The 19,308-nt window shown below is 40.1% G+C and overlaps 1 protein-coding gene across 2 annotated transcripts in view; it reads left to right on the top strand.

The window, feature by feature from the left end:
* The window catches only part of LOC122543133 (zinc finger matrin-type protein 4-like), a 166,392-nt gene that overhangs the window by 25,503 nt on the left and 121,581 nt on the right, over positions 1–19,308 (top strand). For both annotated transcript variants that reach the window (XM_043681477.2, XM_043681481.2), the window contains exon 3: positions 14,285–14,374. In XM_043681477.2, the coding sequence (XP_043537412.1) occupies positions 14,285–14,374 (90 nt within the window). The remainder of the gene's footprint in view (positions 1–14,284; positions 14,375–19,308) is intronic.

The raw sequence follows: 19,308 nt of genomic DNA, 5'->3' as shown, positions 1-19,308 counted from the left end.
TAATGCAATGAAGCAAGTCAACAGCAATTTGATAGTTACTCAACCATTCGGGCCCCTGGTGAAGGAAAAGACAATACAGGGAGCAACAATATTCCCGTTTTAAATAAACCACCATAAATCTCCACAACTCTCCTTAAATTACTATTGTCATTTCGCATCTGTGAAAACATTCAGGTTATTCCCTCCTCGATGTATTTTTAGTACTTTGGAAATGTCAGTTTGTGATGGCTGCAAAATGCATTGCTCAATTCTGGTGTAAGATTCCATCAAGGAGCTGGATAATGTAAAAGCAAAGACACTTAACGACTAGTCACTCAGCTCACAAATACTACCTTTAACTGTTTTAAGATTGCAACAAGCTCACTTAGAACAAAATATTTAAAATGTAGCCATACAGAGCTGTTATAACATAATTTCCTGGTTGTGACAGATGCTCCAGTGTAATGTTATAGACTATCGCAGTCATTCGAAAGAAAGCACTTTGCCAGCACCCCATGAGTTTGCTTTAATGAGTTTTGACTGGCGTAAGTTATAATTAGTTTTAGTTTTTTTTGTCAGGAAGTCTAATAATTGAAGAAATGTTTTATGTCTCTGTGGAATAAAAATAAAGATCTTCGAATGTGTTGTGCGTCACACAGGCAGTGACATATAGATTGAAAATTTTTGAGGTCGTATATTGCTTCAAAACATTAAAACACAATAAAGCATGGAATAATACAAGTCCATTGAGCCGATGTGAAAAGATAGTAACATGATGAAGAGTTCAGGGATTGGTCTTGACAGATCTGATGAAGTTATGGGAACAGAACTAAGAACTGTACCTAAACACACTGGCTCAGTGGTTAGCACTGCTGCCTCGCAGTGCCAGGGACCAAGGTTCGATTCCGATTCCAGCCTTGGGTGACTGTCTGTGTGGAGTTTGCACATTGGCCGTGCTAAATTGCCCATAATGATAGGTGTATTAGTAGGGAGTAGGTGAATGGGTCTGAGTGGGTTACTCTTTGGAGGGTCAGTGTGGACTTGTTTCCGCACTGTAGGGAATCTAATCATACCGTCCTACTTCAACACCAATTTTTGAGCTGGTTTATTAATGGTGAGGGACAGCTAAATAATTCAAAGAGTTAGCTTTTATTGGCTGAATTCTTCATTATCAATGGAATTGTCTGGCAGGGATAGTTTCATTCCATGAGGTTATTATCACTTGTGGGTAATATGACCCACTAAGGGTGAAATTAACCTTCAGTGTTTGACCGACATGGGCAATAATCAACCTGCTGCCTGTTGGCGTCATGGAAAAGCAGATCAGCTGCAGGCCGCTTTGATATTAAACATTTGGCAGCAAGACCCCCAGTGTGTCACAGATTGTTGAAAGAACCAATTGCTCTGATTTAAATTTGGTGTCTTCATCCTGCGCAATTTGAACTCAGTTTTATTTCACTGCATTTTTCAGATCAGTCATGCATTCATTGTTTCTGTCTTCCAGGGAAAAATGTGTTATACTCCCAAAAATTCAAAATAAACCTCAATAGCATTGCAACAAATGATTCCTATGGTACAAAAGGACTGCACTGCATTTTAAGACACTGCAGTTACCAGTATCAGATTTATTGGATCAGAGTCATTCTTTGCATCACATTCCATCTCATAGCAAAGACGTTTCAGGATAAGGAAACATTTGGATTCAGTCCAACCATGAGCAAAAACATTGTAAAGATACAAATGTAGAGAAACGTGTAATATTTTGCCTGAGAGCAGAGTGAACGTGGAAGTGGAACATAATGCAAATCACAAGAGCTACAAGACTGCTTCATGGATCAGGTATACTGTCTCTTGGCTCAGAGGTCAGTCTACCAACCAGACTCCTGAATTATGCCCAAGGTTTTGTGACAGCCTGTTACCAGTTTGAAATTGTTTTCTCAAATAACCCTTAAAAAGTCTGTTTTCCTCAAATGGTAGGGGCTGACTCATCCTCCAATGTTTTTATACCATGTGTGACGCATACTGCAGCAATTCTAGAATTTATTTCAAATGACAATGCTAAAAATATCCACCTTCATAGATTTTATAGGATTCTAATGCTCTCAAGTACTTTTTTTCCTGAAACAATGCTCCTTAATAATGCAGAAAAGGATGGCCACAACAAACGGGTTTTGACATTGATTCCCAAACCTGTAACCTTTGCCCCCGGAAGAAAAATGGCAGAAGGTGCATGGAGACATCATCACTTGTGAGCTCCACTCCAAGCCCTGCATCATCCTGTTTCAAACATAGATAACACTTCCACTCTTAACCCTGACCCAATCAAAATCTTCAAACTCTCTCCCTGACAGCCCTGTGAGAGCGCTTTCATCCAATGGACTAACGGAGTACTTTCTCCAGCAGCCAGGCATAAGCAATCAATGCTGGCCTTGCTACTGTCACCCAGGTCTCCAACAGATAAATAAATCTACTACTACAAAACATTTTAGCATTTTCAGAAGTCCATAACTTCAGAACAGTTGGATATAAATGTTGACTCACTTGATTGAGTCAAATTTACCAAATCCGGACAAATACTCAAAGGCATTCATGAGGTAAAGATGGTGGGCTTTCTCTATAAATATGTGACACTGATTTCCAGTGTGATTGATGACCCAGCTTGCAAACTATTTGAAGAATGCTCTTATGCTATAATTACTATGACACAAGTAAATTTGCCAAAATGGGAAGTTGAAAACTATATTTCCTTCATAACAACAGTGATAAGATCTTTGAATTGTATTAGCTTTATTGTCACACATACTCAAATGAGTACAGTGAAAAGTTTGTAAGTTGCCACTTAGAATGTCATCTTAGGTACAAATGCACCTTTGTACAATCTTTAGTTGCAGAACAAAAAAATTATGAAAATAAGTTACATACAGCTATAAAAATTTGACCATCGATCAGAAAAAACTAGAAGCAAAGTTAAAAAGACAGATATCACAGCCTGTCTCCAAGGGCTTTCTGCAGCAGATCAATGTCGGGGACCTCTATGAGAGTCTGACCGCTAGCTGCTACCATGCTCTGCACTGAGCCTACCTGCTCCGGGTTGCTCGTCGCTGGTGTCCCCACTCCAGCTGCTGGTGGCTAGCATTCCCACTCTGGCAGCCAGCATGACCACCAACTTTGCTTCGGAGGCCAGGACCAGGTATACAAACCCAAGAGAAGGAGGAGAGATGGAGGGAAACAAAGAATGGGCAGAGCGGAGGAGCCCCGGTGGGAGTGTCCTATGCAGCTGCCACCTTATTGGGAAAAAAACAAATAGTTCAGCAGTACTTTATTAGCTGTAATGAGCTGAGGAATGCCCCAAGATTGGGAAAAGGACCTCAACCTGAATTGGCAGATTGGTAATAAGATTGGTGCTTTATTTCAGCACAGACTGAGCACACCTTGAAACTAAGTAGTGTGGCATGGATAAATGTCTCCTCTAAATTAAAATTTGAACAAAATTATGGTTACAAGAAGAATTACTGCAAAACAATTGTTCACCTTGCAAAATTAAATAGACCAGTTGAAAATTTGGTTTGGAAGTTTTGTTAGTCATCATTGTGGGTTAGTGAGTTTTATGATCCAGGCTAATGGTAATATCTGACGAGTCTGATCTCGTAGTGAAATCTAGCTTTATCAGTCCTATTTATTTTGCGGTTTGGTAACCATGATAACCATAGTCACACGAAGCTGCTAATGTTCCCTCCAACAAAAGAAAACAAGGTTTTTAATTCTATGTGAATGAGACTGCAGATAATTTACATCCTTAAAGCAGATTGAAAGGTTGCGAAATGGCCAATGAAAGGTTTGAATATGGAAGACTAACTGAGATTGGTGAATTCAGGGTAATATCAGATACAAATGAAAAAAGAGAGGAAAAGACTGATGAGATTAAGTGAGAAAAATTGTAGTTTCTAATTTGTAACCAAAGAATCACCAAGCCACAATTAACATGCTTATTGACTGGCAGTAATTAACACATTTTGAAGTGGTTACTGAGACTTGACTTATCTTTCAATGATGAAAGATGTTCGATCTACTGCACAAGGGTAGCTTCATGTTGCTCAATAGATTTACATGATGAGACAGATACCAACATGCTTTTTATGCAAAGCTAACCGCAGTGCAGTGCACCCCAAACCTATTTTTCTTGATTTGGGCATTTACTCACACATCTGTTCCATGCCTTTGCATTGGAACATAAATCATAAAAAGTGCCTTCAACTTCACAGTTACTTTGACAGCAAATTAAGTGCTAAAACTGTACAAAATGATTTCCATGAAATTACATTCTTCGGTGGTCAAATTTTATGCTGGTCACCAAACAGGAACTAACTGCACAGCCGGTGGAAGTTCCGTAGCCTGTTCTAAAAATGATGCCATATCACCAATTATAGATTTAAGCACAAAAGACATCAGTGATTGTGAGTTTGTGGTGCAGCCCCACAGTTTATCATTTTCATACTGTTACCAAGATATTCAGCATGATGAATGATAGAAGCATTCACAATCTTATAACCTGTTCTAGCATTCTGCAGTGCAAGGAGTGCAAGCATTTCTTTTGCTGTGATGAAAGAATGTTTAAACATAATGTGTTATGTTTACAATTTGCATAATTTGCTTTCATTTTCCACTGATTTGATTTTATTCTGCATCACTTGAACTCAATTGATTTATGTTGACAAAGCTGCAAGGATTTTTATGAGACTTAATAAAAAAATGAAATGCTATTTTATTTCACAATGTTGCAAGCTCTCCAGAAATATCAAAGGATTATTACAAACAAGCTCTCTGGCAATCTTTTTCCACCCTGAATTTAATAAGTAAGATTGACACATCTACAAAGGTGACTTTCTTGAATTGACTGAGGTGGAGGTGGATTGGGGGGGGGTGGGGTGAGAGAAACACCTTCGTGATTTTATATGTCAATTACAAGAAACCTCTTCCATGGTGCAGTCACTGATATATTAGCCTTTTGGTTCTCAGTTCAGAATGAACTGTTAACTCTTTGTCATGCATATAAGCATGCAGCATCACTGAGGTAACCCTCAACACCCTAAGCATAAGAACTTGTCTTTTGGAAAACTTCCAAAATATTGGCAAGCATGCATTCTGCAAGTCTTTCCTGGTGGGACTGAAAATTCTCTGTATCTTGAATAACATGATCCTCAAATACATATGTGTGAATTCCCACATGTTCCTTTTGCCCTGTATTGCTCATCCCAAAACTGTAAAAGGGTTTCCCTTGTCCTGACCTCCACTCTTTATTCACCAAATCATCTATCACAGTTTTAACCATTTTTAGCCTGATGTCAGAACCAAACACCTTCATCTCCCTTTCATAATTTCCAAAGGATATTTCCTCTCATGCATCCTGGCCCACTCTTTGATTGCTTTCACTTTAAGTCTTTCCAACAGCACCTTCCTATGCAAGCACAAGAAATACAATGTCTGCCCTTTTATCTCCTCATTCCCAATGTTTCAAGGTGCCAAATGTACCTTCCAAATACAACAGCACTTTACTTGTAGTATACTGTTTTCAGCCATGTGGATACTGAGATGACAAAAACGTGTCATACATTGGTTATTGTGTAGCAAGAAGCTCAGTTCCTTAATCTGCAAAGTAGTGGACAAGAGTGTGGTGCTGGAAAGGCACAGCAGGTCAGGCAGCATCCGAGGAGCAGGAGAATCAACGTATCGGGCATAAGCCCTTCATCCTGATGGCTGTTCTTTCACTATCTTTGGATCAGAATCCTGGAACTGCCTTCTAAACAGCACTGTGAGTAGTGACAACCAGGAACTGCAGTTGTTGAGGGAGGCATTTCAACACTACTTTATCAAGAGCAGTTTGGGATGAGCAATAAGTTCGAGCCTTGCTGGTGGCGCCTGTGTTTGATGAGTAATTGTTAAAAGATCTATCTGTAATGATTGTAACAAGGTCAACCAACTGGACCTCACAGTTACGAATTCCCTGATTGTACCAGATTAACAGCACCTCTGCTGATATGCAAGAAGAGTGGGCATCACTCTTGAACCTTAATCTGTGTGAGGCTGAACTATAGTCAAGAACTGTTCATGCGTAATTAAAGGGTGACTTGGTGACAGGATCCCAGCCTCAGTGGAGTTTTTCAATATCATTGCTCCTGATTTGGTTTCCTGAGGAGTTGAAACACCATTTGAGTGACCAGTTTGGTTTTTTTTTTAATAGATATTTTTATTAGAAATTTAACATTTTTACAAGTTTACAAAAATAAACAAAACTCTCAGATATAAACATTGATATACAATTAGCTCAAATATACAATAGCCAAAATTTGACAAAAAAAAACAAAACAACAAAAAAACCGAAAAGAAAAAAAAAACAAACAAACAAAACTCAACTATCTACTAATCTAACCTACAACTAACCAGGGTGTATATTTAAGTCTCTTACATGCTTGGGATGTGTTAGCATCAGATATAATAAAACCCGTATTCGTGCGGGATTCCTCCCCCGAGGGGCCGCGGACCAGCCAGGTTTGTAATCTCAATTAAATAAAAGCCCTTGTTAGGATAGCCGAAATATCTGTATTTATGTAATTCAAAAAGGGCTGCCATATTTTATAAAATAATTCGGTCTTTCGGTGCACCATATTTGTAAGGAAGTCAAGGGGAATACATTCCATAATTAGTCTGTGCCAATTTGAAAGTCCAGGGGGGCCCTCCGCCACCCAGTTTACCAAAATATTTTTCCTTGCACAGAAAGAAAGAATAGAAAATAGTCTCTTCCCGTACGTGTCCAGGGAGGGAAAGTTCGAAAAGCCCAAGAGGAGAGATACGGGGTCCACTTTTATTTCCGTTCCTAAAATTCCTGTCAGGGTACTTGCTACTTTAGTCCAATATCTACGGATCTTATGACAGGTCCATAAGCAATGTACAAGAGTGCCCACCTCTATTTTGCATTTAGGACACATTGGAGATGCTCCTGCCTTAAATTTTGCCAATCGAACCGGTGCTATATGGGCCCTATGAAGTATCTTCAGCTGGATAGCCTGGGTTCTGTTACAGATAATAATTCTTCTAGCGTTTTCCCAAATGTCATTCCACGTTTCTGTGGAGATTTCTAGTCCCAGATCCTGATCCCATGTTTTAAGCAGATTATCCATATCTCCCGATACTTCATCATGTAGTAAATGATAAATATTACTGACGGAAGATACTCCCACTGGTCGTAGGACACTACATTCTCTATCGGATTTATAAAGACTATCTAATAACGTAGTCTTCTTATGTATATAATCTCGAATTTGGAAGTATCGAAAGAGGTCTCCATTGGGTAATCCGAATTTCTGACGCAGCTGTCCGAAAGACATCAGGACCCCATCTTTAAATAAATCCCCGAGACATGAGATACCCCTGGATCTCCAGAGTTTAAAAGTGGCATCTGTTAACCCCGGTTGGAATCCCCATGCTCCCACTATCGGTGCATAGGGGGATGTTTTATGTGAATTACCCTCATTTTGCCGCATTATATTCCAAACCTTGATTGTATTTAGTATTATAGGGTTTTTACAGTAATCTGTAATGATTTTCCTCTTGTCTGAGAATAAAAGGTTAATAAGTGGGTATTTTACTTGAGAAGCCTCGATGTCCAACCAGATTGATTGTGGATCAGACAAGACCCAATCAGCTATGTAACTTAATAGGGAACTTAATTGATATTTCCTAAAATCTGGGAAGTCCAATCCACCCCTTGTCTGTGGAAGCTGTAGCTTCTTCAGCTTAATGAGGGGCCGCCTATGATTCCAGATAAAGGAACTCAGCCAGCCGTATAATTTACATAAAGCCGTCCTCGGCAGCATCACCGGAAGCATTCTCATAGGATATAGGAGACGGGGCAGGATATTCATTTTGATTAATGCTATTCTACCCAACCAGGAAATTGGCAGGTCTCCCCATCGCTGGAGGTCCTGCCTTATCCTTTCCAATAAATACACAAAATTATCCTTATACAACTGACCAAATACTGGAGTAATAAAAATGCCTAAATATAAGAAACCCTCCAGGGACCAGCGAAAGGGAAAAAGGGAACCGTCTGCTAAGCGGGGTATCACAGCAAGGCCACCCATTGGCATAGCCTCCGATTTTGAAAAATTAATTTTATAGCCTGAGAATGCACTAAATGTATTAATAACTTGGATTAAGCGAGGTATGGACATCAAAGGGTTACTGAGGAATAGAAGAACATCATCTGCATAAAGGGTAATTTTATGTTTACCTGTACCAATCCTTGGGGCCACTATATTAGGATCAGCTCATATAGCTTCTGCTAGTGGTTCAATTATTAGCGTGAATAACAATGGCGAGAGGGGACATCCCTGACGGCAGCCCCTACCCACACTGAAGCTATCCGAGCCTAATCCATTGGTAACCACAACTGCTTTGGGATCACTATACAATGTTGAGATCCATTTGGTAAACACCTGTCCAACACCAAACCTCTCCAATGTGTAAAACAAATATGACCATTCGACCCTATCAAATGCCTTTTCCGCGTCTAATGAAACCACTACTCCTGGTATCTTTCCCTGATGACAAGCTTGAATCATATTCAGAGCCCTTCTAACATTATTGGATGATCTACGGCCCTTAATAAACCCCGTCTGATCCTCCTTTATAATATGTGGCAGTATCCTTTCTAGTCTCAGTGCTAACGTTTTAGAGAGGATTTTAAAATCTACATTTAGCAAGGATATTGGTCTGTATGATGTACAATCTTCTGGGTCCTTTCCTTTTTTAAGGATAAGAGAGATATTTGTCTCTTTCAGCGAAGGTGGGAGACAGCCCTGACTATATGCATAGTTATACATGTCCATAAGTGGACCAGCCAGTATTTCTGTAAATTCTTTATAGAATTCAGCTTGAAAGCCATCTGGGCCCGGCGCCTTACCATTTTGAAGGTGCCTAATTGCATCAACTATTTCTTGGGGTGTAAGAGGAGCATTTAGGACCGATACTTGTTCTGGAGTTAGGTCTGGAAAAGTCAAATTTTTAAAAAATGACTGCATCCTCTTCGTCCTATCTTCACAATCCTGTGATTTATATAACTCAGAATAGAATTCTCTAAAGGTCGCATTAATCTTTTTATGATCATGAGTCAAAATACCCGTACTTTCCTTGATAGACATAATAGTCTGAGGGGCCTTTTTTTTCTTTGCAAGAAATGCTAAGTATCTACCCGGTTTGTCGCCATATTCATATAACCTTTGCTTTGCAAATAATATTTCCCTCTTAGCCATTTGAGTAAGTGTAGTGTTTAGAGCTGTCCTAAGAGCTGTAATCCTTTGCAATTTAATAATAGAAGGTCTATCAGTGTATGCTGTTTCAGCCGCTTTTAAGCGGGCTTCAAGCAGACGCTGTTGTTCTCCCTTTAATTTCTTCTGGGTCGCTGAGTAGGAGATGATCAAGCCTCGCCTGTAAGCTTTGATGGTCTCCCACATCATTGACGGGTTGCTAGCTGTACCTGAATTAATTTCTAAAAAAGTTTTAAATTCTTGAGAGAAGTACTTTACAAATTTACTATCTTTCATTAAGAAGGGGTCCATACGCCAATGCCGAGGGGATGTCCCACTGTTCCTCGCCTTAGTTTCTATATATACAGCAGCGTGGTCAGAAATTGCTATATTACCTATTTTACAGGATGATATGGAATTTAAAAAAATCGAGGGGGCAAAAAACATATCAATTCTGGTATGACATTTATGTGGATTAGAGTAGAAAGAAAAATCTCTACCCTGTGGATGAAGACATCTCCATACATCTACTAATCCTAATTCTTTGTTCAGATCCATCAATTGTCTAGATCTGGGAGATAATCCTGCAGTACTCTTGGGAATCCTGTCTATTTCCGGATCCATAATACAATTAAAGTCTCCCCCTATAATTATATGACGGGCATCAAAAGCCATCAATTTTGAAAAGGCTTCCGTTATAAATTTAAAGGGGTGTGCCGGGGGGCAGTACAAATTTAAAATCCCATATTCCTCTCCATTTATGAGGGCTTTAATCAAGATATATCGTCCAGATTCGTCTTTTATCTGCTTTAGGATTTTGAAAGGGAAATTCTTCCGAACAAGAATAACAACTCCCCTGCTTTTTGAGCTAAAAGAAGAAAAAAAGGCCTGATCAAATCCGCCCTGTCGTAATTTCAAGTGTTCTTTATCTGACAGGTGTGTCTCTTGTAGGAGAGCTATATCAACTCTTTCCTTCTTAAGATTTGATAATATTTTCTTCCTTTTAAGTGGCGAATTGCTCCCCTTGACATTCCAGGTGCACCACTTAACCGACTGATCAACCATAATCCTCTGGGCCAATCTGAGACCCCTCGGGAGGGGGAACCCTATCCAGAACATCCCGAGCGTGGAACATGTAAAATTTACAAAAATAAAGCCTCTTTAATACACCCACAACAATACAGTAAAAAACTATTTCTAAATAAAAAAAATATAAAACGTATCTAAGTGGAGACTTTCCCCCTTGTTCCCAGGGGGCGTCACTTCCTCTCCAAAGGTCCTTCATATCCTCTCCCAACGAATGCCCCACCCTTGACCCAGGCACTCCTCAATAAAATGAGGAGAATTCAAATATAATACAAAGCTAGAGTTAACAGTGAGCACCTCACCCCCACCCATACCAACACCTGGGTATATTTGGTAATGTTAATACCATATATAAACATATAACTATAAAATTACCACTTCAACAAATATAATTAAATATGATAATACAAAATAACGAAGGGAAAACAACCCCGCTCCTAAAGACAGAGGTAAAATCGAATAAGGTAACCACCTCCCCCCACCAACATTAACCAAATCCCCCAGCTTATATATATATACATATATATACATACACATACACACACATATATATATACATACATACACATACACACATACACACACATATACATACATCCCTCATATATACATAAAATAATAACAGAAAACAACTCCAAGGGGGGGGGGAGAAAATCAAATCCCTCTCCCCACCCCCCATGATAATATTAAGCAGTAAGGTAAGAAAAAAAAAGGGAGGGGATATAAACCAAAGTAGGGGGGGGGGAAAGGCAGACCAACATCCATTATGTCCTACAGTTTATCTAAGAGAGTCCAAGAATTCCTTAGCCTTTTCTGGTGATCCAAAGTTATATACGGATCCTTCATGGTTAAAGCGTAACATCGCTGGGTAGCGTAAGGAGTACTGAACATTTAAGTCCCTTAAACGCTTCTTCACCTCGTCGAATGCCTTCCTCTTTCGAACCAGAGCCGGGGAAAAGTCCTGAAATAGCATGATCTTGGATCCTTTGTAGATCATAGCTTGGGGGTCTTTTCCAAGATTTCTAGAGGCTTCTAGGAGTATCTGCCTCTCCCTGTAGCTCTGCAGCCGGAACAGGACCGGGCGTGGGCGCTGGTTCGAGCCGGGCCCGCGTATTGCTACCCGGTAGGCCCATTCCACCCTTACCTGGCCTGATCCAGCTTGCAGATTTAAAAGTTGTGGCAGCCACTGCTCCAGGAATGCTGTAAGCTGGCCTTCCTCTTCCCGTTCGGGAAGGCCCAGCAAATGAATATTTTTTCGGCGACCTCGATTATCGAGGTCGTCAATATGATTTTCCAAGGTCCGGACTCGCTGCTCGAGAGTCCGGACCTGATCCACGGCCGATTGAGCGGTTGTCTCGGAGGTCGCGGCCTTTAGCTCCGCCCCTCCGACTCGGCATTGAATTTCTTCAATCTCACGGTCGTGCTTCTGCAGCGCGGCCGAGAGCGACTCCCAACGGTTTCTGGATTCGACAATAAAAGCATCGATCTTCGAGTCAAGCTTGGAAAGCATTTCTGCAAGGCTTGCTACTGTTGGTAAGTCCCCCGGGGCGGCTGTGGATGCCTCTGCTGCAGCTGGAGAGTGTGGGGGAGGGGTTCCTGCTTGCTGAGAGCTGCGGGCTCCCTTCCCTTTAGTCATTTTAACTTAGGATTAAGTTGTTTAAATATAATATTACACAACTAATTGAGTTACTAAACTATTATAAATGATTTATAAATGATTTGGTGAGCTTGGTAGGGGGTAGGTGACCCACTGTGCCCAAGTCTTGGGAGGAGCACTATAGACTCAGTCTTACTGGGTCGCTGCCATCTTGGATCCGACCAGTTTGGTTAGCTTTTCCATCCATCCTCCTATCGTAACCCTGACCTTTTATTTGTCTGTCATTCTAAGTCTGAACTCTACTCTCTGTCTTTGGCTTCTAACAGTGTCCTGATGAAGTTCAAATTTTAGTTCAGTAGTTCCAAGTCATAAACTGTTGTTTTCAGGTTTTGCAAATGCTGTCTCCTGGGGATGATCCTGCCATTGCCATTCACACATCTAAACCCAACATTTCTTTCCTGATTTACCTAACAAACATCTCCTTTTGTCTTGCAACATCATCCCATTTGTATTTTGATCTTTTCTGTCTTCCATCATTACAGATTTTCCCTTTTTCCCTCTTCTCCTGTCTTTTCCTGCTTCTATTGTACCAGAAAACCTGCTAGAGCTCCAATTTTTTTCCCAGTCTGCCAAAAGGTCATGAAACTGGCATGTTAACCTTGATTCTCCTTTTGTGGATGATGCCAGATGCAGAGTATTTTCAGCATTTTCCATGTTCATTGCACATTTTATAAAAGCAGATTTAATAGAAGTGAAATACTTCATTCTTTGTAGCATTCTCAAACAAACTCTGAGCAGGGATTTTTCTTTTAGTCATTCAGGGGGTATGAGCTTCACTGGTTGGTCCAGCATTTATTGCTCATTACTAATGGCTGTGGAGAAACTGGTGATGAACCATCGCCGTCAATGTTCTGCAGAGATTGTGAGGGAATGAGTTCCAGATTTTTAATCCAGCACTAATGAAGGAACACCAATAAAGCTCCAGAGTGAGATATTATGTGGCTTGGGGATAACTTGCAGGTAGTGGTGTTCCCAACCTTCTGCTGCACTGTTCTTCTGGATGGGTTGTGGGTTTATAAGGAGCCTTCATGAATTTCCGCAGAGCATCTTGTCGATAATGATTTTATGAATATGTCTTCATATATCATGTAAAGTCCAGTGAACAGTAATGTAGAATCATGGGAATTGTACCTTTACGTGACATGCAGTTATTGAGCATGGGCAGAAAGATCAAAATTATAATGATGTCAAAACACATGAAACCTGGATCTGTAGAGTTCCAGATAAAATTACCTCTCTTGCCATCCTCTCGATAGTTATTTTCAATAAAGTCCATTGTTCTGCACTCTAAAGAGTGTAGGTCTTCCGTCACTGCAATGGATTCACAAATGGTTTTCAGATTTCGGTAAGCATGGCACATAGAGATACAGTTGATCAAGCCAGTCCTGTTATCTCAAAATCCTTTTCTGCTTTGGGAAATTATTGCATCTTCCAGTAGATAGAATGAAACAAGTTTAGTGAAATAGCACAGGAGAACCTTTGCAGAGTTTTTAATTGAGTAACAAGTCATTGAAATTCTCGGAATCAGAACAAAGGAGATTGCAGTGTCATAGTCCAGAGAGTGTTCAGCATGATGAGTGTGCCACCAATGTGACCGATTTTATAAAGTTAAATCTTTGTAAAAGCCTTTAATGAACATCATTCTGCCTCCCTATTCTGCTCATAGATCGATGAAGTAAACTGACATAAAGAAGTAAACCAATGCAGAAATCACAAATCAAACTATGTGCAAAACGCCCATCTTTTAATTGCATCTATCATCAAGTATATGATTTTCAGCAAATCTATTATTGTCAGGATATCACATTATAGCTTTATAAGACTTTGGTTAGGCTGCATTCAACTCTGGTTGCCACATTACCGGAAAGATGGCGAGGTCTTGGAGAGGGAGCAGAAGAGGTTTACCGATTGTACTAGATGATATGAGCTCGAAGGAGAGACTAGAAAAACTCTGATTGTTTTCTCTGGAGTGGCGGAGGCTGAAGGTGTTAGGTTCTTTTCCCAAGGTTTCACACATGAGTTGCAATTCACACACACCAACTTCGACAGACAGTTAAAGTTTAATAAAGCTTACACAAGCTAGGTGACCCCCCATTGACTCTCTCTGCAGGCATGAGTTGGACTGAAGAGTCTGTTTCCATGCTGTACATCTCTACGACTCTATAATTGGAAAATAGAACGGAGGAGTGCCGGAGGGATTTCATTTTTGCAAAGTGTTGTTTTAGAGGTTAAAGTGAATCTTTGTGACTTTTTTCCGCAGAGCCGAAAACATGCCAGCAAGGTTCGACTTTACTACATGCTTCACCCAATTGATGGAGGATGTCCAGCAAAGAAGCTCAGATCTGAAAACGTAAGTAGTTTAACTTTGCGGCAAAAATGCAGACAAAGATATTTGCCAAATTGGCGAAAGATCGATGACGTCAATTTGAAAAGGTTATCTGAAAAAAGGAACAGAGGAAGTTTGGGATGGGCTCAGGTCCTTGTTGTGGGCTATTTGCAAAATTCCACTCAGAACATGCAACATGCTCACTTAACTGGCCTGCAAGAGGTTTTACATACTACTGCATTGCAGTCTTTTGGAATTCATGCTTGGATCATTCACTTTGAAGTTCAGGTTTAAACATTTGTATGGCCATGTCATCAGGAATGAAATTGTATTGTTACTTCAGCAATTCCACCCCTACCCCCACCAACTGCGTGTTCCTTTTTTGAGCATGAACTAACATTTCCACCAAGACCATTTCTTTGCCTTGTGGGATGGTTTAATGATGTTTGCATAGTGCACATCGTATAAACGATGATTTTCATAGCTTTTGATTCAGAATCTTAGGACGTATGTGATCACGTGACCAAAGACGTGGCCTTTTTAGGCTCCTTCTTGCACTTGATCATCGAATGCATGTTTATTGGACACCGTTTCTTTCTTAATAGGTGTCAGAAATTATTTCAGGAGAGGAAAAAAATGACCTGTGGTGTGAAGTACGCAAATAACTGCGACTAGTATGTGACTCAGTCAGCAGTCTATGATTAACTATAATTGTCTGGATGTTGTTTCTGAGACCTCTGAAACCAAAGACCAACTAAACCATTAAATAACACAATTCTAGTCCATGCCAAAGATTAAACAAGAGGAAAGCACAGAATTCTACCAATGTGTGCTGATTTCATGCTACCAGTTCAACAATAATTAGCTTCCAATTGGAATCAAACCTTCCCATCTTAATGTACAGATGACAAAATATTTGTAACACAATCGGTGAGCAAACAAAGATGTTCAGCAAATCTTGCATAAAATCTTGGTGCATTTCTCTTTATCAGTATGAACCTCAGGATAAAAGTTAATCCTCAAAGTTCGCAATAGTGAACACGGCTGTCAATTTGATTATATTGACAAAGCAACTGTTTGAGAAAGTGTTTCATCATTACGTCCTCAAGGACAGTGTGGGATGGGCAATAAATGCTGGCCTTGTCAGCGATGCTCACATCCCATGAATCATAGAATCGCTACAGTGTGGAAACAGGCCATTTGATCCAACAAGTCCACACTGATCCTCCGAAGAGTAACCCACCCAGACTCAGTCCCTACATAATTACTCTACATTTATCCCCAACTAATGCACCTAACCTACACATTCCTGAAAACTATGGGCAATTTAGCAACTACAGCCAATTCGCCTAACCTGCACATCTTTGGATTGTGGGAGGAAACTGGAGCACCCGGAGGAAACCTACGCAGACACGGGGAGAATGTGCAAACTCCACACAGACAGTTGCCAGAGAGTGGAATCAAACCTGCGTCCTTGGTGCTGTGAGGCAGCAATGCTAAGGACAAAATTTTTTGATTCATTTTACAATATTTTCAGAACATTCTTGTTCCCAGAAATATAACAGAAACTTCAAAGCTAGTGGAAGAACAAATGGGGTCAGTTATGTTCAAAAAGTCTGTTCTATCTCCCAGAGCCAAGCTCCAAACACATGTGCCTACAAAGTTTCTTAAAGAATATCCATTCATACAGATCCAGTTGGTAAACCTAAAGTCAATTTCGAAATTTAGTCAATACATGGGCTGCAATGGGTATTCTCTGGTCAAACAAACTCAGCTTGCATTTCCTGGAATTTACTTGGTTGGACGGTCAAGGAGGAATTCTTTATGGCAGTTGTCATTAGACAATAAATGCTGGTCTTGTTTTGGATGCTTACATTCCAAGAATGAATATAAAAGTGACACTGTAGATGTGGAGGCAGGTTCAGTCGAGCCATTCAAGAGGGCATTGATGGTTTTTCTGTAAAATAGTGATGTACAGAGTTGTGGGGAAAAGGCAAGAGATCAGCACCATATAGTGCAGCCAGACTAGATAAGGGAGCTGGCTCAGGCATGTTGGGCTGAACGATCTCCTGTTTTGTGTGATTCTGTTGGCGAAACTATTTGTCCTTTTGGAGAGCAAAGAATGTTGGAATGTAAGTTAGAAATTAGAGCCTGACATTTCAGGAGTGAAATTAGAAAACAACTCTTCATCTAAAAGGTGACAGACAATTGGGCCTCTTTTCCACAGATGGAACATGATGCCAGACCAGTTGCAGAACTTTAATCAAAAAAGAACATTTGTGCACAAAGGCTGCAAGTAATTATTTTGCACCTGTATATGCAAAGGAAAAAGATACTGCCCCAATTCATCATAACAGAGGAGGACACTGAGACCTGAACATAGAGAAAAAAGATCTATTGAAGAAGCTGGCAACGCTTATATCGATAATCCTCTGGAACCAGATGAGATGCATTGGTCATAATTTTTCAATCCTTCTCAAATGCAGGAGTGATATCAGGGCATTTGAGAATTGCAAATGTTACAACTTGATTCAAAAATAGGTTCAGTGGTAAGCTGTGCATTTACATGCCAGTGTAATCTTGGAAGTGGGCAACATTTTTGAAATAATAATTCAAGACCAAGTTATCAATCACTTGGACAAATGTGGGATAATTGAAGAAATTCAACATTGATTTGTCAAGGGCAAATCATATTTAACCAATCAGTCTGAGTTTCTTAATGACATAACAAAGAGGACCGATGAGTGCACTCCAGTTGTACATGGATTTCAGTTGTTACTTGATAAAGAGTCATGTAACAAACTGTCAGTAAAGTTAAGGCCATGGGATTGAAGTTGACATAAGTGACAAATCTACTAATTGACTGAGCTTCCGGGATGGTGATTTGTGGTGAACAATTGCTTAATAAACAGGTGGAAAATGTAAACTGGAGATCTCCTGAAGAAGGGCTTATGCCCAAAACGTCGATTCTCCTGCTCCTTTGATGCTGTCTGACCTGCTGCGCTTTTCCAGCAACACATTTTTCATCTCCAGTGGTCAGACATCTTTGTCTATATTGATGGCCTGTAACTTGGTGTACAGGGTACAATTTCACATGTTGCAGATAACTTGGAAGTAATGTCAACAAGGAGATGTGATTTGGAGATGCTGGTGTTGGACTGGGGTGTACAAAGTTAAAAATCACACAACACCAGGTTATAGTCCAACAGGTTTAATTGGAAGCACACTAGCTTCAGGTGATGAAGGAGCGTCGCTCCGAAAGCTAGTGTGCTTCCAATTAAACCTGTTGGACTATAACCTGGTGTTGTGTGATTTTTAACAAGGAGATGCATATTCATAATTTCAAAAATACTTTGGAAGGCTGCTAATACAGACAGATAAGTGGGAGATTGGAATTTAATGCAAAGAAGCTTGAAGTGTCTTAATTTGGTTGGGAAAATGAGGAGGGATAATGTAAAATGAAGGATGCAATTCTAAAGATGGTGCAAGAAAGAAGGCCAGTAGAGTTTTCAAAAGAAACCCCACCGTGTTCAGACATTTATGATGGACATATCTTGGGGACTGGTAACAATTGAATCCAGTCCTTCTGACCTCGAGGTAGGGCCACCAGCACTGCATCAGGACCTCAGTGAATATGTGCACAAGTCATTGACAGTAGCAGAACAAATTGAGAAACTTGTTAATTAAGCATGAATCAAGGCTGACAAAAATAGAAATTGCTGGAAAAGCTCCACATCTGCAAGTTCCAGCATCTGCAGTTCTTTAGATTTTATTATGAATAAGGACTACTGGGTTTGATAAATAGGATAAAGAGTACAAAAGTCAGGATGTTTTCTGCAAAAACGTATTGCGTCCATTTCTGGGCACTACACCTAGGAGAGAGAGAGTGCAGAAAAAACTTATGAGAGTGGGCCTGAGGAACTTTAGCAACAGGGATAGATTAGAGAGTGGAAATTGACCTATTTGGAGAAGGAAACATGAGAGAAGATTTGATGATATTTTCATAATCCTGGAGAGATCTAGATGAGTGAATAAGGAGGAAGTATTCCCTCTGGTGGAAGGGTTGAGGACCACTGGATACAGATGATAGGTGATTGGTCAAAGAAGCGATGATGACATCAGGAGAAACATTTCTTTGTGCAGCAAATAGTTGGGATCTGGAATGTTCTACTGAAGAGTCTGGCAGAGGCATGTATCATCAAGGCCTTTGAAAGTACATTGAATAATTATACAAAGTGAAAAGATTGTCAGGATTTAAGGAAAAAAAGATGGCGGAGAGGCATGAGGTACATTGCTCCACCGCAGAGACAGCATGGCACGATGGTTCAAATGGCTTTCTTCTGTGCAATAGCTATTCTATGATTCTGTGGTTCTGTGTCCTTCCCAGAAGGCTTGCAGCCCAATTTCTTCATTCTCATCACATTCACATGGAGTGCTTGACAGATTGCACAGAAATCATAGTGTATAGTAGGCCAGAAAACACACCAGAATCAAGGTTGACAATGGAATTGGGCATTTTTCATCAGCCTATGCTCTGCACAGAGCTGAGCAATGCAGATTGAAGAAACTAACTATATCATTTCACCCACAATCGTATCGCTTTGTTGCGTGGGACATTATATCTCATCATTTCCAGTTGTGGATAATGAATGGAGTCATAGGCATGAAGAGACAATGAATAGAGGACATAAAGAACTAATTCAGAAGTGAGAGAATCGAATTATGCAGTTCTCTCTGCTTATTACTGTGAAATGGATAGGTCCAGTAATGTGTTCCTGTCCAGATATTTTTTCCAATCCTACGTAGCACTAGCTTCAGATCTTGATCAGGCATTTAAAAAATTCAGCACAATTAATGTCTTCTGGCCATTCTCATCAAAGTTACCAGAAAAAATATTGTCGTCAATGTTCAGCTCCTGTATCTTTTTCTTGGATTTGTTAATTCATAAGCAACTCAAA

The sequence above is a fragment of the Chiloscyllium plagiosum genome, unplaced genomic scaffold (assembly GCF_037043375.1).
Source record: "Chiloscyllium plagiosum isolate Xiang-an unplaced genomic scaffold, Cpla_swu_hap1 HiC_scaffold_48, whole genome shotgun sequence".
In the NCBI taxonomy this organism is placed as follows: domain Eukaryota; kingdom Metazoa; phylum Chordata; class Chondrichthyes; order Orectolobiformes; family Hemiscylliidae; genus Chiloscyllium; species Chiloscyllium plagiosum.
This window is presented reverse-complemented; position numbering and strand designations above follow the sequence as displayed.